At 49.5% G+C, this 20,207-nt stretch overlaps 1 protein-coding gene and 1 pseudogene across 1 annotated transcript; both read right to left on the bottom strand.

Annotated features, from left to right (window-relative positions):
- Window positions 1–2,397: 2,397 nt before the first annotated feature.
- Dazap2 (DAZ associated protein 2) lies at window positions 2,398–7,038 on the bottom strand. Its single transcript, XM_050122434.1, has 4 exons — window positions 6,878–7,038; window positions 5,697–5,815; window positions 4,837–5,082; window positions 2,398–3,767 (listed from the first exon to the last, which is right to left on the bottom strand). The coding sequence occupies exons 1-4, from the start codon at window positions 6,888–6,890 to the stop codon at window positions 3,639–3,641; spliced, it is 507 nt and encodes a 168-aa protein (XP_049978391.1). The 5' UTR covers window positions 6,891–7,038; the 3' UTR covers window positions 2,398–3,638.
- A 10,592-nt stretch (window positions 7,039–17,630) lies between these two features.
- On the bottom strand, window positions 17,631–18,192 carry LOC126488788 (60S ribosomal protein L12-like; annotated as a pseudogene).
- Between the last annotated feature and the right edge of the window lie 2,015 nt (window positions 18,193–20,207).

Raw genomic sequence — 20,207 nt, 5'->3', positions numbered from 1 at the left:
CAGTGCTCTGAACCACTGAGCTTTTGAACAGGAAGGGAAGTGACAGAATGGCAAGGACAAAGGACTCACCATTTCCTTTTCCCCCCTCCAACTTCCCAGAACTGATGACCACACCAGTTCTTCAGGCCCATGAGACCTTGTCCCCATAAGCTGAAGAGGCCAGCACAGCGCTCATTGCAGGTAACAAGGGCCTCTGGGCTCAGAGATACCCTGGAACCCAGTGTGACAGCTAAGATTTTCCTCATACAGGAAAAGCCATATCAGGAACCAACTCCAGTACTGGGTTCCTTCTGGCATGTAGGTCTCACACATGCAGAGCTGTGAAAGATGGAGACATGACCGACAAATGATAGGGTGGGAGTGGCCGTGAACAGGCTGTGGCACATGTGGATGCTCAGCTGGAGTGCGTGGGTTGGAAGGAGGAGATGTGTGGTTTTGTTGAGTGGGTGAGGAAGAGAAACTCTCATGGGAAGCTATGTATTAAAACACCCTTCCTGTTGGCATCAGCTGTTTCCCTCCTGGTTTCTAGCATGACCATCAGGAACTGGTCTGAGAGGGAGTTAAACTGTGTGGTAGCTAAATACCAAGAGCCTCTGGCTGCTGTGTCCTGGGGAGGCTGGGTCTGAGAGGACCTGACTGGCCCAGTGAAGTACTCAAATATGTCTCCCTCTCCTTTCCCAGTTGTGATCACTGTGGTGTTCCTCACCCTGCTCTCGGTGGTGACCTTGATCTTCTTTTACCTGTACAAGAACAAAGGCAGCTACGTCACCTACGAGCCCGCAGAAGGCGAGCCCAGCACCATCTTCCAGATGGAGAGTGACTCAGCCAAGGGCAGAGAGAAGGAAGAGTACTTCATCTAATGATCCCCAGACTGGAGGGGCCGAGTCTTGGCTCCAGTGCTAACACACTGACTCTATAATTAGGGAAGGTTTGCTCTGAAGCCAGTGAGTGGCATTGAATGAGATGGCAAATCCACTCACCTCCCAGGACAGTCTCCAATAACATCGTCACTGACTCCATGGTCCAGGGACACGGAGAAAGCTGCTTCTGACACCTATCCAGCCAGGCCTTGGTAAGGACAGTGCTCACAACTGGCCAACAACATGGGGCCATGCCTGAGTTGGAAGTGGGAGATGTGGAAGGTGGCCACAGGCTGGTCCACTTTGTCCCCTCCCTACTTGCCTAGCCCCAGTGTAGCTTCTTGGAGGCTAGATACCCCAAGACGGATCAGGCCAGGAGGGACAGGCCTCCAAGTGTTACTTGCTTTGATCCGAACCTTACCATTTCCCCCAGCAGCCTCAAATTTACAGTTTTTATCCAAATTAAATTTATTATGAAAGATTTTCATTTATAAAAACTAAATTTTGACTTTTTCCTTAAACTTTTTATAGTATTTTCTCTGCTTCTTTAACTCTTCTGTGTGTGCTGTCTCTCTTTAAGAACTCTTAGGGATGTTCTGAAGTTCCTAGAACTATCTCAGGAGTGTTCCAGAGAAGCAGCAACTGTCCCATCAGAAACATGAGAACTAAGTGGGTTTGACCTTTATCCTGGCAAAGGCCACAATTTCCCAGATCCCTGTTTATATAGAGAGGGAGTCAGAAAAAACCTAGCCACCTAAATTTCCTACCAGTAAAGCTCTTTTCCTTCTTCCTCAAGACAGGTTTTTTCTGTGTACTGTAGCTGTCTCAGAACTCACTGTGTAGACCAGGTTGGCCTCCCAAGTGCTGGGATTAAAGGTGTGTGCCACCACTGCCAGGCCAGGCTCTTTTCTACCCAAGCCCCTTGGATACTCTGGTATTAAAACTCTTACCCGATATTAGCAGTGTAGATTCCAGAAGCTGCAGTGCAGAGGCTGGTTGGCTTTTGCTTTGTGGGTTTGAGACATGATCTTGCTAGTTACCCCATAAACTTTTGGCAGACCTCTTTCCACAGTAACTAGAGTAATGGCATTGGCCCGCTTGTTTTCAGTATTTCTCCACATAGAACTATGGAGCAACCATCTAGAAATTACCCTGAAGTGTACAGACTACTACACTAAGGTTTTTCTCTTGATGGAAGCCTTAGCACGAGTGAGAACTCACTGTGTAGACTAGGGTGGCTTTTGAGCTCACAGGGGCCACCTGGCTCTGCCTCCCCCGCGTTGGGATTTAAGTCCAGTGCCAACATGACCAGCACTGCTCTTTCATTTCTAAGATTGTGTTTTGAATTCCAGAATGAGCTCTAGTGAAAGCTCATGAGAACAGCCAAACCCAAAACCTCACCTTGCACGTCTACATTTATTTCACAGACATCTCTAAAGAAGCAGCTACAGGAGCACCGAGCTCATTTCTGGATGATCTCTAAAAGACCTGACATGTATGAACATGCAAACACATACTGAGTAAAGAATGCCTAGCGTACAGTGTAATGCAACTTCGTCACTTTATTCAAATCTTCAAAATAGTCTTTATTCTACATTTTTAGTATAAAAAATCCACAAGTTAAGTGCACCACAGTGTAGAGAGACATACAACGCTGAACTTCCTTAACAGTCAATGGTACAGTCAAACAATACATGTACAGAACACAAGATTTAGATGAACTGAAATGTCAGATAAAATAAAATCCAATCTCAGAAAACAAATCAAAATATTAAGGATCCCTGAAATATTAATCCTAATGAGATCTCACTGGACTCAAGTCGTTTCATAGCGAGGCATTCATGTGACTCTACTAACCAACCCATCACAGGAAAACTCCTGGGAACCCGAGTGGCTGCATCAGACACTCAGAAAATGAAAACCAAGTTTGATCTGAAACACCCTTAATTTGGCTTTAAAGCCAAGCTTTTTCATGTGTTTTCTTCTCTGCCCATCACTTTTAAAGAAACTTTTCTGGGACAGCTTGCACTGAGAACTGTTGTTTAAGTTCAGGTTTGGCACCACAGCAAGTCTGGGTTCGTGGTGATGCAGAGACGGCCTACGAGGTGGGTCGTAAAGGTCCCCTCACCTTCTCCCGGAGATACACAAAACCCAAAGAAACGGGTCTGTGCTCAGGGCACAGGGGGCTTCAGAGGATCCTTATGAAGACAGTTAAAAATGGCAAGTGGGACAGGTGCACGGCGAGAAGGGCCGAGTGACCGGCTTTCTGTCTTGCACCACTGATTTGATGGAAGACGGAGGACAGGGTGGGCTGGTGGGGAGGAAAAGGCAGACAGCTAATGCGTTTCATTTAACAACTACTATAAATCAAAGACTTAAAGGAGATTAAAGACCAATCAGAATAATTTGGCAACTTTAATTCTTAGGAAGATCAAAGTTCCCTCCAAACCTAATTTGATGTTTTATTACTAAAAGCGAAGACCAGGATGGTACAGTGTTACTCCATAGAAGTTAGGGAAGAGCCTCGGGGCTGCTTCGCCCACATTCATTTGAAGAATGGAGGCCTCCCTACCTCAAAATGCTCTAGGGAGGGACTGCTACCCTTACATGGTTCCTTATTAAATTTGAAAAGTGCCTCAAAGTTTGGACACCAGAAAGACACCCCCAAAAACATGTGTCTAAACTGCAACTTGAGGTTAATATGACTAAAGCAGTTACATTGTGAGAAGTGCTGAAGGTACGTGATGTCTTTCCCGGCACAGGCGTGGCCACGGTTCTTCACCAAATGGTGTAGCCACCATCTGAGCCACCCATGAAGAAGTTTCCCTTGCGCTGAGTCACAAGGACGTTGGCTCCCTGCATGACTGCAAGCTGAGCAGCGTTGGGAGGGCATCCAGGGGGTGGAGGCTAGAAGGAAAGGACAAGGACAGTAGGCAAAGAGGAGGAGCACAAGGGAAGCAGATGCCTCAAAAGGGTGGCAGTGAGCCAAACAGTAACTTTTTTTTGCAGGGGTGGGGTGGGCTAACCCAGGGTCACTATGTAACCCTAACTTGCCTGCTTCTTGCTATGTAGCCCAGGGGGACCCCTGCCTCAGCCTCCCACTGTGGGATTATAGGCATGTGCCACACACCAAGCAACCACCATTTAAAAAGGAGCTAATTCTGACAGCTTGTCATCATCTGAATCCAGACACAGACGGGAGGGAGCCTGTCACTCACCAGTGTTCCCGCCCTAAGGTGTAGCCTGTCCCCAGGAGAACCACTGCAAGTCACAGTTCTAAAACAGCAAAAACAGCCCACAGGGTCTCTTGTGGGCCATGCATGCATTTGTTCATGGAGCAGGAGAGCACTCTATATCCAAGCAAATGCTCTACCACTGGGTTGCACCTCAGCAACTACAGACTTATAACACAGCACTGTAACACTTAAGAGCCACTGACCACACCGCTCCACTTCACTCTAGAATGTGGCTCCTCAAAGATGGCCTTTGCTAGAACCCCACATACTAGAGCACTGAGCAGGAGGAACTGGTAACTAATACCTACTTACTAGGGATTATGCATTCTACTTTTTTAATCACCTGGGTTCCTGGTACATTTCATCCTTGTGGTAAATATTAAGAGTGTATGGACTTAATAAGGAGCGTTCACTGTGCCCACGCCAATGAAAAAGAAGCCAGTAGGCTTTTGTTTTTGTTTTGTCCTGGCTGTCCTGAAACTCCCTCTGTAGACCAGACTGGCCTCGAATTCACAGAGATCCACCTGTCTCTGCCTCCTGAATACTGGGATTAAAGGAGTGCGCCACCACTGCCCAGCTAGCTAGCAATATTTTACTAAGGCAAGAAAACAAATGATTAATTCCAAAACCAAAGGACGTGTCACATTTCTGCCTAGGAGACAGCAGCTGCTGTGCCAACCCTGACCATTACTGTCCACGGATGGGAGAAGGAATATCGCTTCCAGTTAGCCCATACTCACAGGAATGTTGCCAGCGGTAGCGCCAGTACCAAATCTGGCACCTGCATCATATCCTCCTTCTACCAGCACTGCTGAGCCAGGTGGATAGATGGGACCTACTGGATAGTAAGCCATGGGGATAGTGGAGCCTAAAGGCCCAACAGCCACAGACTGGGCCATAGGCAGATACAGAGAGGCGCCAGGAAACGCAGCTGACATGGTGGGGACTGTGGCAGCCCCTGGATGAACAAAGCTTGGACGATAGAGCTAAAAGAGGCAGAGAAGGCAGAACGTTACTTTGTGACATCCCTATTTGAACTGTCTTCATCAAGTCTTACTGGTACCTTCAACTGTGGTGGAGGATGACCTTGAACTCCAGATCCTCCTTCCTTCACCTTGACTGGTGGAATTACAAGCCCTTGCCACCAAACCCAGTTCACACAGTGCTGGGGATCAAATCCAAGGCTTAGTGCATGCTAAGCAAGCACTCCACCAAACCAGCTACATCTCCAGCCCCTTGGATGGTTCTGGAGACGGGCTTGGTTATATAGCCCAAGACAGCCCTGAAATCAGAATCCTCCTGCCTCAGCCTCCCAAGTGCTGGACTACCCGCCTGTACCACCATGCTTGGCTCCTAAGTGCATTCTCAGTTCTTGGTGTGTACAGATCACTGCATAGAGTCACTGGCACACAGTAACACTCTTCATCAACACAACAGTCCCCTGGGTCACCTGCTGCTCAAGGGACCCAACTTCACCTTAACGTCAGCATGTGTCAAATAACATAATCAAACAGCACAATTCCAATGGTGACCACCATCCTTCTGTCTGAGGGGCCCACGGGTGTCCTCAACTAGTTCAAAGTCTAACAAGCTGCAGTACCTCTGAATACGCCGGCGGAGCGTCTGTGTAGGGTGGAGCCTGAGGAAGGTGTAAGGTCTGAGGGTATACTGGATTCCCAGGAGGTTGCACAGGGTAGGTAGGCTGTGTTGGATATTGACCTGGAACACAAAAGGGGGAGGTGCTGTCTGTCAAACTGGGGGGGATGGCAGACAGGAGAGATGGCCCACTGGTTAAGACAAAGTGCTGCTCTTCCTGAGGCCCCAAGTTCTGTTCCCAGCGTCCTCAAATGACACAACCTCCTTTCGACTCGAGCTCCCCTCTGTGAGCGCCTCACTCACACAGACGCAGACACAAACTTAAAGCAAGGCTGCAAACAGAGCCACCAGCTGGGCAGGACGCACAGGGTAGCTAACTTGGTGGAGGCGCGCAGGGGACGACAGACAGATTGCCATACAGCGCCGAATTTCTTGGAGCCAAGAAAAGCAGGGAGGGCTGTCTGCACCCTCACGGGGCTCTGACAGGGCAGAAAAGGCGCTGTTCCCAGAAGCATACTGATGACGGAATCAAGCCTAACTTGGCCGTGTCCCCTTCCCGATGAAGGACAGGTCTGGGGACCCGTCCCCGAGGTTCTGGACCGCCGGTGTCTTAGGGGACTTCTACTTTGAGCTGTTCCCAGTCCAGACTGTTTTCCTCCCAGATTCCTACTCAGAGTCGACTTCCTAACGAGAGGATGGAGCCAGCCGTGCAGAGGGCGGCGGGAGGGGTGTTCTGAGTACGGCACAAGCACGGGGACCATGAGACTTGGTCCTGCGGAGGGCGGGCGGCGAGTGGCACGGCGCCGCGGAGCCGGCACCTCACTAGTTAAGGCCGCCAAGGCCTGTTGTTCTGAAGCGCGGCGCCCCGCCTCCGACGGCCCGCCATTGGCCTCCCCACAGCCCTGCTCTAGCTCCCCATTCGCTCCAGTGGGTGCCCGTCACGGAAAAGCCCCCCCACCTCACACACAGCCCGCGGCTCCAAACTGCGCCACCGAGTTTATGGGGGTCGGGAGGGCCGAGCGGCGGCGGCGCGGGTGAGGGGGGCGGCCACGTCAGGTGCGGCCTGGCTCCCGGCCCCCTAAGGAGAAGCGCGGCCCGGCCCGCCGCGAGCCCGTGGCCCCCCGGGCCCGCTCGCCCCGGACCAGCCCGCCTCCCCGACTGTCCCCGCCACCCCACAGGCCTTGCCTTTGCTGTTCATGGTGGCTGCGGGTCCGCTTCGACTCGGCGTCGCGGGCGGTTATTTTTTTCGTCCTTTTCCTGTTCGGAGTCGCTTCCGTGTCACGTGACACCCGTCCACTCTGCGTCAGTCGACGCCCGAGCGCGCTGCCGCCGGAAGCCCCGCCCCCTCGCGAGGCCGCCGCGCGGCGGAGAGGGCGAGCACGGCCCCGCCCTGATGGCGGTGCTGTCTCGGGGTGGCGCTCGCTCCGCGGCCCTCCACTCGCGAGCCCCGGGTCCTCCCTCGCGGCGTGTCTGGAGACGACGCCCAGCCCCTGCCAGCCGCGTCTTCCCGCGGGCGGCCCAGCGCCGCTCGCTGCGCTGACGTAGACCGGCCCCGCCAGCCAGGGTTGCGCGCGCAGCCGGCACCTGCACCTGCCTCCTGCCCGAGGTGACCCGAAGCCCTTTCCCTGCAGACGGCCGAGAGCGTCACCTCTCAATTGTCCTGGAGAGTGAAGGGGACGTCTTTCCGGGCAGGGTTGTTTCCTCGTTCCAGCGTGTCTGCTGAGCTGTTGCGCACGTCTGGAGTCGGCGGTCGCGGACCGATCTGTAGTTTGATATCCGTGGTAGTTGACGTGGGTGGAGAGCTGCTGGGTGAGACCGTGGAGTGGAGAGACGCCCGTAGATACCACAGCCCCGATAGATCCGCTGCGGGTGCTCGGGAGGCAGAGGCAGGCGGATCTCTGTGAGTTCGAGGCCAGCCTGGTCCTCAGCGTGAGTTCCAGGACAGTCAGGGCTACACAGAGAAAACCCTGTCTCGAACGTCTCCCCCCACTACCACCCCAGCGCCCCGAAAGCACCCTGACTGATGACCCGTCCTCACTCCTACTCAGTCATCCCCGCCTTTGTCTCCAGTGACTGACTTACTGTAAATGCAGTTTGATCCAGGCCGCACAGCAGCCCCGGGCAAGCTGCTTCTTTCCGCGCCCCTCATTCTCCAATAGCGTTAATCCAGGGGAGCTGGAGAGAGGCTCAGCCGTTAAGAACACTGCTCTTCAGAGGCCCCTATCTTGTTCGGATCCCACCTTCTGGACCCTGCCAGATGCACGTGGGTGCCGTATGTCACACAGACACATGCATAAATAAAAATAAATACTCGAGAAAGCCGATCTAAAGAGACAGGTTACAGACTCAGGTTTTGTGTCCTGACTCCCAGGTTCCGGGTCAGTGTTTGCATTTTGTTTTCCTATCACCCAGTGTTTCCACCGACTTTTAGGTATTTTTAAAAAGTCCCTTTAAGTGCATTATAAATTTGATTCAGATTAAATTAGTATCCTAAAGCCAGTGACATTTGTGTATCTGAAAGCAAAACACCCACACACACATAGTAAATAAAATAATAAAAGCAACATCGACAAATAAAAATCCAGGTACTGCTACAGGGAGGTCCTTCCTAGGACCAGGGGCTCATGAAGAAAGGGTTAATTTGATGTCCGGGGCCCTCCAGGGCGTGGTGCCATCTGGTTGGTCCTCCCTCTGCTAGGTGTCTGGTGTTCGGCTTCAGTCCCACGCTGAGCCTAGATAGAGGCAGGCGTGCGGCCTAGTGAGCTACCACGGCGAGGGGGCTGCAGCTCGCGCCTTCTCCACCAGGTGGGGCGAAGGAGCAACTGGCTACTTTCTTGGACAGAAGGGAGGATCCATGTTTCTCTTTTTGTTTTGTTTTGTTTTGTTTCGTTTGTTTGTCTTTTGAGACAGGTTTTCTCTGTGAGCCCTGGATGCCTTGGAGCTCGCTCTGTGGACCAGGCTGGCCTAGAACTCAGAGATCTGCCTGCCTCTGCCTCCCGAGTGCTGGGACTAAAGGCTCGGCTTCCATGGTCTTACTCTTAAACCGAGCTGTTCGTTCACTTGTCAAACACTCTTTCTCACAGTACCGTAGCCAGTGTTTACCGAATGCCCACTGTGTCAGGCCCGGGGGCGCACTAGAGAAATGCATGGAGGACGAAGCAGAGCCCCGGTGGTTCTGAAATGTAAGGCCTAGAAAAGTCAAGGTAATGACCTATAATGGTTAGAGTCAGCTTATGGACCATCTGCGATGCTAGGGAGGCACATAGATGAGGGCCTGCCTGCTCTTGTCTACGTGGTTTTCTGGGGAGTGGGAGTATGGTGCCTGAGATCTAGGAGTTCATAGCCACTAAACAAGTGGAGAGGGTCCTGGGAAAGGAGGGACGTCACTTCTGCTAGAGATAAGACCGTGTTCAGTGTGGGGATGGGCCATGAAAATGGGGCAGTATGGCCAGATCATAGAAGTGAGAACAGCTCGCTACCGTAAGAGATGAAGGTGACGAAGCAAAAGCCAGGCCATGCAGAGCCCAGGTCAGAACCTGTGTGAAGACAAGGCAGTCTGTCCTAAGGGCCCTGACACCCTCTGCTGACCTCTGAGAGCACATGGTGCACATACATTCATTCATGCAAAGAAAACACACATATAATAAAAATAATTCTTTAAAAAGGGAAATAAGGAAAAAGCACATGAAATTGGAAGGGAATCCAAGGGGTGAGTAAGGGAGGAATTAGGGAGCTGATTTTATCAAAGCACAATTTATACATGTATAAAACCCTCAAGCAATTTAAAAATAACTGGGTATAATGGGCACATCTTTAATCACAGCACTTGGAAGGCAGATTCTGGATGAACAACGGAAATCAACACATCCTCCCTTCCTCCTTCCCTCTGTCTATCATCTGTCTGTCGGTCTGTCTGTCCATCTGTCTGGTATTAGTTTCCACAGCTATGATCTACTCACTTGCTCCAGGCACTCCAGTGTGGAGACACTTTGTCTGGGCTGTTCCAAGTGTGACACTTGCTGGGTATTTCTGTAGAACCAACAAAGGAATGAAGGCAGAGGCAGGAGGATGTCTATGAGTTTGAGGCTAGCCTGGTCTACATAGAGAGTTCCAGGCCAAACATGGCTCCATAGTGTGATTTGGGGGAGGGGCAATACTAATACTGAGATAAAGAAGGGAAGAAGCTGATGAACTCAATGTGGCCTGGAGTAGATCGTGGAAGGACAGCATAATTCAGTAAGTGAGGCCAGTCAGCTGCGGCTGAGGCTGCTGAAAATGATGGCTTGTCCTCTAAAGGGTCACGTGTTGGAAGCTTGGTCCCTAGCGTCAGCCGACATGGGGGGCTGAGGAGGCAGGGCAAGAGTGAGTCGTTATAAACTCAGACCACTGGCACGCTTGCCGGTCCCCTTTGGGGGGGGGCGGGCAGCTGGTAGGCCCACATGCTGTTTGTACCCTCACACCACAATCCTGGGCCAAACAAACGTTATAAATCATCCCGTCTCAGGTGCTCTTCGCAGCAGTACCAAGCCGGCTGCACAGTGACCCTTCCTGCTGGCCTTCTAGTCTCAGCTAGTCTGTTGGAGGTCTTTTTGTTTTTTAATTTGTTTAAATGTGCCTTTATTGAGCATCTAAAGCGTGTTGTGTTCATCCTTGTGTGACGGAGAATATAACAGTCTCCCATTTCTCAGACCAAAGGAAGGCTGGATCTCTGGGAAGCATCCACAGGCTCTTTGAAGGAGTCCTTTCAAAGTTCTGGCTGGCCTTTGTGTATAAGGGAACAGCTATTACCAGATGTATGGTGGGAAACGAAGCCTTCTCTCCTAGGCTTAGCAAGACATTTTAGGAAAGGCACAGACCCCCTGTGCACAATAAAGTTCAAGTACTGACTGCACTGCCCTGGGCAGCCTAGTGGGTCCTGCCTGGGCAGGGCTTCTCTGTGGGTTTTTGTCAGTATTTTCTCTCTGAAATCTCAGCCTTGAAGGGTCCAAGAATAAGAGTATAAAAATGTAGATTCCAGAAATAGGAATGTAGAAATAAAGAAATATAAAGTTATAAGTCTAGGAAATGAGAACAGTCAGCAGCTTTCTCAGCAGCTTGAGGATTAACTATCAACAGTGGGTTATTCTGCTTTACAACCCATAGCTCTGTTTACAAGGCCAAAGCATCTCTCTGCAAACTGAGAGCTAGCCTACAGGTATGAGCTGAGTCAACTGTTAGGAGATAGATACATGACCTCTGGGTTAGGCATTATCTCTGCTGTGTGGAACTGGCAGCATCAAAGGGGAGAGCACAGGGCTTCAGTAAACACCTCCTGGAAGTACCAGGGAAGACAATAGATTAAGTGCAAACACTAGTTTAATTGAAAAACAATGCTAATGGAGATTGTAAAGTAAGGCAGTCTGATCTGAGTTTTATTTTTTTAAAACATTTTATTTATTACACGGTGTTATGCCTGCATGCATGTATACCTGCATGGCAGAAGAGGGCACCAGATCTCATTCAGTTGGTTGTGAGCCACCATGTGGTTGCTGGGAATTGAACTCAGGACCTCTGGAAGAGCCACCAGTGCTCTTAACCTCTGAGCCATCTCTCCAGCCCTTGAGTTTTATTTTGAGATTGTAAAAATTCCTTTTTTTAATACTTGGTGCCCCTACTATAAAAAGATAGGTTCAGAAACGGGCCTTTGCCACAGCCTTACAAAATCCATCTTGGGTGTGGTCTCAGCTAGCTGATAAGCTTTTTGTGCCCCATGGAGATTTTTTATTTTATTTTTTCCTGGATTCTGGAATAAAGTTTGTTTCTGTTTTATTAGACTTTGGTGGTCTGTCCCCATCTTTGCGCTACCCCCTGGACCCAACAAGCCCCTTGCATTAGAACTGCTTAAGGCTTATTTAAAATGCAAGTTAATTAAGTGATCTTGATGTATACTAAGATTTGCTGGTTTGGGGGGTTGAGGTTTGACTTTATTCTATGAGGGGTGGTGTGTGTGTGTGTGCTCTGTGTGGGGTGTGGTATATGGGAGTGTTGTCTGGGGGGTGTTGTCTGTATGTGGTATGTTTGGGTGTATGTGTTCTGTGTATGGTGTATGTGGTATGTGTGTGTGGTAGTGGGGTGTCGTGGTGTGTGGTATGTGTGCTGTGTATGTTCCAGAGTTACCTGCAGCACTCAGAAGAACAGAACTTGCTTCTTGCTCTGCTTGTCAATCTGCCCAGGAGACTTTTGGAACTCGCCTTCCCTAGATAGTTTCACACTCTTTTTTTTTTTTTTTTTTTTATGTGTGTGTACAATATTCTGTCTGTGTGTATGTCTGCAGGCCAGAAGAGGGCACCAGACCCCATTACAGATGGTTGTGAGCCACCATGTGGTTGCTGGGAATTGAACTCAGGACCTTTGGAAGAGCAGGCAATGCTCTTAACCACTGAGCCATCTCTCCAGCCCTAGTTTCACACTCTTACAAGGTCACTAGTACCTCTTCCCTGGCACACAAACCCCCATTAATAAATAAAAGTTAAAAATAAAAGTTTTTAAGAACAGGGCTTGGTTAGGTATGGTAGTGCATGCCTTTAGTCCCAGCACTCAGGAGGCAGAGGCAGGTGGATCTCTGTGAGTTTGAGGCCAGCCTGGTCTAGAGAGTGAGTTCCAGGACAGCCAGGACTATTACACAGAGAAAAAAAGAGCAGGGCCTGGAAAGCAGTTGTCCTTCCGGAGGGCCAGAATTCTGTTCCCAGCACCCACATAGGCAGCCACCTCTAACTCCAACTCTAGGGAACATGATGCCTTCTCCTGACCTCCTCAGACAACCACACACATAAACTGCACACACCCATATACAGACACATACATATATCTGTAAAATAAAAATGTTTGTTTTATTTTAATTTGTTTTGTTTGTGACAATGTCTTGGTATGTATCTAGCCTGAATTCACTATATGAATGAGCCGGCCACAAATTCACAGAAATTCGCTTGCTTCTACCTCTGAGTGCTGGAATTAAGGGCATACACCAGCACATCTGGAAAATAAATCTTAAAAAAAAAAATCTGAGTTCAAGGACAGCCTGGTCTACAGAGTGAGTTCCAGGACAGCCAGGGCTACGCAGAGAAACCCTGTCTCGAAAAACCAAAAAAAAAAAAAAAAAAAAAAAAAAAAAAAAAAAAAAAAAAAAAAAAAAGAGAGAGAGAGAGAGAAAGAAAGAAAAAAGAAGGAAAGGAAAAAAAGAAGATGAACTTTTCTCTAGTCGCTAGGGGAAGAATCCATGCAGTCTGTGGACCTCACCAAGAGCTCCAGGCTAAGACCAGCTGCCCAGGGAGTGGCCAAAGCTAGCAAGAGACAGAGTCAACGGAGGACTTTGGGGACAGAAGTGAGGAAAATCTTATCTCCCACTTCAGTTCCTTCAATATATTAGAGATGAAACCTTCAAGACAGAGGGGGTGCTATATTCCCAGTACCCCAGAGAGGCTGAGGTGAGAGGATCAGGATAGGGAGCCCAGCCTGAGCTACACAGTAAGATCCTATCTCCAAAACCAAGAAACAAAAGCCATAAACCAAACCTAAATAAACAAGGAAAAGCGTGAGCCCTGGATTTCAGGGCTTTTTCTCCTTGTAACTTACAAAGCCCCCAAGGTTAAACACGGCTCATGTTTTTACAGACAGGGACGCTGTGACTTGAGGGCTCTGATCTCCAGGCTGAAGAATAGCAAGTGTTTAGAGGATTTGTTCAGCATTCACAAGGCCCTATTCGATCCCTGAAAAAAAAAACAAAAAACAAAAAAACAAACAAACAAAAAAAAACAACCTTTATCTGTTTAGCTTTTCACACTAGCAAGTGGCCATATCCAGACTAGAAGCAAGACCTGAGAGCCTGTCACAACTACAGTGTCTCAGTTGTCCTGTGACAACAGAGGCTACCAGGAGCCCACTCACAAGAAAGACCAGACATGGTGGCACACAGCTGTAATCCCAACAGTTGGAAGGCTGAGGCAGAAAGAGATAAGAAGCCTCCTGGCTGGAATGATGACTCTATGGTAAGAGTGCTGGCAGTTCTTCTGGAGGACCTGGATTTAGTTCCTAGCACCCACAGGGTAGCTCACAACCATCCTTGACACCAGTTGACACCAGTTTCTGGGGGCCAGCACCCTCTCCTGGTGTCTAAGAGAGCCAGGCCCATATGCGGAGCTCGTACACACATGCCAGTGGGGGCCACAAGAGGGCACTGTATCTCCTGGGACTGGAGTTGCAGTAATTGAACCCCGTTCCTCTGGAAAAGCAACAATTGCTCTTAACCACTGAGCTTATCTCCAACCCAGTAAAATAAATCTGGAGGAGCAGCCACTGGCCTGGAGGAAGAACAAAGGATTTGGGGAGACAGGATTCTTGCACATGGTGCAAGGAAGGACGCAGGTCCAGTGCACGATCCGGTCCTCAGCTTCTCCATAACTCCATTTTCTCTTCATTGTTCTCTCATACTGAACATTATATCTACCTCAGGGACTTCCTGTGAGGACTGGACAAAAGGGATAATAATATCGATCTGCTTTGGTTTGTTTGCTAATGTCTTTACGCACACAGCCATCTCGCGGGATTTTTTTTTTAAAAAGCTGCTTCCCTCTGTAACCCAGGCTAGCCTCCTGTGTTAGCGTCCTCAGTCCTGAGGTTACCAACATGTGACACGGACAGGCACACAGGCAGGTGGGGCTCTGGGAGTTTGAGTCCAGCCTACTCTACACAGTGAGTTCCAGGACAGCCAGAGCTGTTACACAGAGAGACCCTGTCTCAAAAAGAGAAAGGAAAAGAAAGAAAGAAGCAACTCCAGGCTCTGCTTTTTGTTTTCTTTTGACAGCACTGAGGGCTGGATTTGGATCCTCTTGGATGCTATGAAGTGGTCTACCACTGCTACTAAGCTGCTGTCACCTCCCCAGCTCAGGAATCCCTCACACACAGACACACATCTTTTATTTATTGATTTTTTTTGAAAGTCTTGAATTTTGGTCTTCCTGTCTCAAACCGTGAAACGGCTGGGATTACATGGGATTACAGGTGTACACCACCAGACCCAGGTCAGACTCATTTATTTATATTTTATTTGCTTGTTGTTTTAATTTTTAATTTTAGTTTTATTTGTGTGTATATGTCTGTATATCTGTGCCACATGCATGCAGTACCCTAGGCGGCCAGAAGAGGGCACCAGATCCCTTGGAGCTGGACTTCAAAGCACTTGTAACCTGCCTGATGTGAGTACTGGGAATTGAATCCATGACCAATGCAAGAGCAGCAAGTGCTATTAACCATTCTTTTTACATTTTTGTCTAAAATTAGAAATGTGTGTGTGTGTGTGTGTGTGTACACATAAGTGTAGGTGTCCATGGTGGACGGAGTGCTAGATCACCCTGGAGCTGAAGTTACAGGTGGTTGTGAGCATCTCACAAGTATACTGGGAACCAACTCAGGTTCTCTACAAGAGCAATGCATGATCTTAATAGCTAAAACACTGTTTCAATCCCTTGTTTTCCTTTCCCTTTTTCCTTTTTTTTTGTTTTTGTTTTTCAAGACAGAGTTTCTCTGTGTGACAACCCTAGCTGTCCTGAAACTCACTTTGTAGATCAGCCTGGTCTCAGACTCACTGAGATCCATCTGCCTCTGCCTCCTGAATGCTAGAATTAAAGGTATTAATTTCTTATTTTTATTTATTAATTGGTGTATTTTTCTTTTAATAAATGCTTTTTGTTTATTTGTTTTGAGACAAAGTCTCACTATGTAGCCTTGGCTGGCCTGGAACTTGCTTTTTAGACCAGACTGGCCTTGAATTCATATAGATCTGCCAGCCTGCTAGGATTAAAGGCAGGTGACACCACACCCGACTGTTTTCCTTTGTTGGAAACAGAGCCTATGTAGCCCTGGCTAGCCCATGTAGACCAGGCTGGTCCTGCTCACTAACAGATACTTCAGCAGTAGACTGTAAACAGTTTTGGTTAGCATCAGCTACAAAGTTTTGTTGAAACCGTTCTTCTGTTGCATGACAGGTGTCCCCAGTTAGGCAAGATGGTGCACAGCTGTGATTCCTGCATGGGGGCTGACGTCACAAGATGTACAGCTGTGATTCCTGCATGGGGGCTGACGTCACAAGATGGCGCACAGCTGTGATTCCTGCATGGGGCTGACGTCACAAGATGGTGCACAGCTGTGATTCCTGCGTGGGGGCTGACGTCACATGAAGATGTACAGCTGTGATTCCTGCATTGGGAGGTTGATTGTCACAAGTCTGAGGCCAGCCTGGCCTACATAGAATGTTCCAGGACAACCTGAGTGTTGTAGCAAGACCCTCTTTCCCTCCTTGCCCCCCTCCTCAAAAGGGAGCAGCACTCCAGCTATTCCTGGAGCATCTTGCCTGTGGGAACGGGAGTCAGCAATGGATGCCACTGGATTCTGCCGGTTTTCTTCCTGCTCAGCTCCTTCCCTTCCTTTCACATCTGCATGTCAGGGATAAGATTTTCCTCTCACAGTATTTTTCAGTAGAAATGTAGCGACTTATCAGAGGAGAGAGAGGAAGGGCAAAAGCCCACCTTTTTTTAACAGTTCAACCAACAACCTCATTTTCTTGCAACAGTTGAAGGGAGCGTCTTATGAATAATGGATGGTTGCCTGATGAATATGCACAGCCTATTATGCCTGTGCGGTCTGGTAAATAATTTATGAGCTAAAATGTTCCTCACCTTGTCACTGTACAAAAACTTAAAAAAAAAAAAACGAAAACCCACAGCATATTTCCCCTTTGAACTGCAGGGAGATCTGTCAGAGCTGGTGACGGCAATGCAACTTTACATCACTGCTAAAATTAAATAGAAAGCCCTGCGTGTGCAGCTCTGAGAGGATAGTAAACACGGAGCACGCTTTTGCTAGACTCCTTGCCTCATCCATGTTTTCTAAACTTCTGGGTCCTCACCTTTTTTGGGGGGGAGGGGGTTGAGACAGGATTTCTCTGTAACTTTGGAGCCTCTTCTGGAACTAGCTCTTGTAGACCAGGCTGGCCTTGAACTCACAGAGTGCTGGAATTAAAGGCTTGTGCCACCACCGCCCAGCTCTGGTTCCTCACCTCTGCCTTGTGTTGTCACCAGAAAGGATTTTCGCGGTCTCCTCATTGGGCTTCAGTCTGACCTGTGACCTATCTCCCTTGTCTTAGGAAAACTGGCCCAGACTGCGTTGGCCATGCTCCACTGTCTGCTCTTCACAGCGGAGAGGTCTCCCGGAGACTGACTTGAGCCTCTGCTGCGTCTCCTTCAGCTCACACCCTCTAAAGCCACATCACTGGGTATCCTTAGCCTTGGGGCGAGAAAGGGGAGGGCAAAGTTGCTCATGCAACCGAGGGAAGTGTTTGGAATACACTCATGGGTCCTGGCAGAACTTGGCTTCTCTATGACATATTTAACATGGCTTGAAACTGGGTCAATTTTCAAGTCGTGGAAGGTGGGAACTCAAGGTTTATCTGCTAAGATTTCAGGGGCTTTTAAAGCAAGCACCGTGTCAACGAAGGCTCTCAGTGTCCCCGTGTTTGTCACAGGTTGGGTGCCTGTGGGAGATGAGGGAAGGACGGGAAAGTCCTTGCTATCTGCCTTTTAGGCAAACTGGGTACATTTTCAAGAAACAGAGGTGCTGGCAAAAGGCTCGGTGGGTAAAGGCCTTGATGCTAGGCTCCCTACTGGAAATGGATTCCCCAGAATCCACTCACATGGCGGAAGGAGAGAACCAACTCCTATAAGTTGTCCTCTTGCCCTTGGAGCACTCTGACACACCTCTCTCTCCGAGTAAATGTAACAAAAGAAACAGAATAAATGACCTACAAACTACAAATTATATTACAAAGTTATCGGGATAGGGATGTAATTAAAGCAAAACCCCTTTACAACAATGTGGCATTTGGATCTAAGAAGGATTCTTTTTTTTTTTCTGGTTATCAGATGGTCTTTTATTGAAATATTTTCTCTTGTTGCTTCTTAGCTAGCTGGACATTCCACAGCACCACTGTTGATGTCATCAATGATGTCATGAGGGTGGCGCCCATCCACATTGCAGCCCACAGACTGTGCAGCACCCAGGATCTCTTTAATAGTTCCAGAAAGTTCTCTGGCTAAAGACCTGTGTCGCATCTGCCGGGCAATGTTGACGATCTCGTCGAAAGTGATATTTCCGCTGTGTTTAATGTTCTTCTGCTTCTTCCTGTCTCTTGGTGGCTCCTTGAGGGCTTTGATGATCAGGGCAGAGGCAGAGGGCACCACCTCAATCTGGGCCTGTCTGTTCTGGATGGTCAGTTTCACTGTAATCCTCAGGCCTTTCCAGTCACCGGTTGCCTTGGCAATATCATCACCAACTTTTTTCGGAGACAGACCCAGGGGGCCGATCTTAGGGGCCAAGGCGGATGTGGCGCCGACCTCACCTCCGGTGCACCTCAGGTACACGACTTTGATCTCGTTGGGGTCGAACTAGGGCGGCATGGTGGAGGCGGCTGGTGTCGGATGAACCCGGATTCGGGACGACCGAAGAAAGTTGCACCGTTGCCTCCTCCGAGCCGAAAACCGAAAGCCTAAGAAGGATTCTTAAAGAAAATAAATTTTCAGAACAGTTTGCCAGACGTCCCCCCGCCCCCAAAAATCCAATTAATTAGAAAGAATTCAAGATGTGTGACCTAGGTAGGCCCCACCTACCTTCCAGCCCTCTTTTGGACAATTCTTCAGTCAAGTCCTGTGCTCCAGCCTGCTATATGCACAGTGTGACTTCTCTAGCCCTGTTCAGATATGAAATCCAAATCAACACAGGACCTTTGGGAGGTGTGCAGCTCATTGGTGCATCCAGAACATTTCCTAATCCCTCGCCACCGTGGGAGGTTACTGCCCTTGAAGCAGGATCCTGGGTCCTGGGTCCACTATGATCTTCAATGCCCCCCAACCTCTTGAAATTTTGTGCTGAGACCACAGTTGTAATTAGTTAAGATTTATTTTTATTTATGTATTTGTATGTGTGCCAAGCATGTGCTAGTACCCACTAGGAAAAGGTTCCAGGTCCCCTGGAGCTGGAGTTCCAGGTGGTTGTGAGCCACCCTCTGGGGGTGCTGGGATCTGAACTCGGGGAGAGCACCAGGAACTCTTAGCCAGTAAGCCATTTCTCCAGCACCCCCCCCCCCCTTTGTTTAAAACAAAATCTTCTCATGTGCTAGCCTGGGAACTCATATGTAACCAGGCTGGCCTCAGACTCCCGGGTGCTGGGATTATAGGCATATACTGTCACCCACAGTTTAATGTGTAGGCAGAGACTGACCCCAGAGCTGTGTTGAGCTACATCCCCAGGCTCTTTTTCCGAGTGTGTGTGTGTGTGTGTGTGTGTGTGTGTGTGTGACTTTGTTGTCCAGGCTGGTCCCTAATTCACGGGCTCAGTTCATTCTCAGCTTCTTCAGTAGCTGGTCCTACTGGTGGGGATGCTGCCAGGACGGCCAGTGGAAGAGCTGGGATGAAACTCCAAACTTTCTGGTCCTTATCCATCTAGTCCCCGCGCCTCCTCACTGGCCCCAGGAAACAGCGACAGGCCCAGCTCTGCCGCAAACTTCATTGAGCAGAGAGCCTCTGGGTGCCAGCAAGATCCAGGCAGCCTGGAGTGTAGCTGCTGGTCGAAACCACCCGGTACCGCTCCCCTCTCCTCTGCTGGGCTATGCGCTTCCTTCCACTGGGGTTTTAAGGGACTGTCTGGCTCTCCACTGCCTTTCTCCTAATGCTGCTTCTGCACCATCTACCTCCAGGTCATCCAAGAAACGTGGGTGTGGGTGGGGTGAAGGGGAACATTAGATTGACAACAAGCCGCTTAACTGTTGGAATCCACCTTCTATGGCTTCATTAACCTCCCTCCTCTTCTCCCCTCTCCGCCCCTTGGTCTTCCTTCCAGTTATTCATTACCTCCCAAACCTTCCGTCCCCAGTCCCCCTCAGCAGCCTCTAAGCCTTCCCTTCCCTTCAAACCCTCCCAGCACCGCGACCACGACCACCGAGCTTGTTTTTCTTTCTCTATTACACCAAACTTTTTCTTTTCACACCTTCTCGATCCTGACAAGCCAGCAGGCTGTGGTTAGGACTCCGCCCCTCCAGGAAGGTGGGAAGGTGAGCGGCTCGGAGCGCTCGGGACCCTGGTCCCCTCTGGGATGAACCACGAGGGCACAGCTGCTCCCGAGGCCCTGCTCCACTGAGCCTGAGCGTCGTCCACGTTCCCATTCCTTTCCCAGGCTGGAGGATAGACGTGAACTTGAGGTTCGCCGTTGAAAAAGGCAGTTGACTACCAGGAGAGTCACAGTTGGACACTGACCCAATCCTCGGCTGCAGGGAAGGTGACCGGGGCCACCGATCGAGACTCCGACTCCAGGGCTACTCTCTGAGAGGGTCGAGTCAAGTGGCCCCACAGGCCCTGGGTTCTAGTCCCGACGGGGCCTGGGGTTCCTCCCCACCCCCACGAGCCGTTCGCCGCTCCCCAGACCCCCTTCCCTT

Source organism: Alexandromys fortis, unplaced genomic scaffold (assembly GCF_014885135.2).
Source record: "Alexandromys fortis isolate MF-2015 unplaced genomic scaffold, M_Fortis_MF-2015_v1.1 scaffold_216, whole genome shotgun sequence".
In the NCBI taxonomy this organism is placed as follows: domain Eukaryota; kingdom Metazoa; phylum Chordata; class Mammalia; order Rodentia; family Cricetidae; genus Alexandromys; species Alexandromys fortis.
This window is presented reverse-complemented; position numbering and strand designations above follow the sequence as displayed.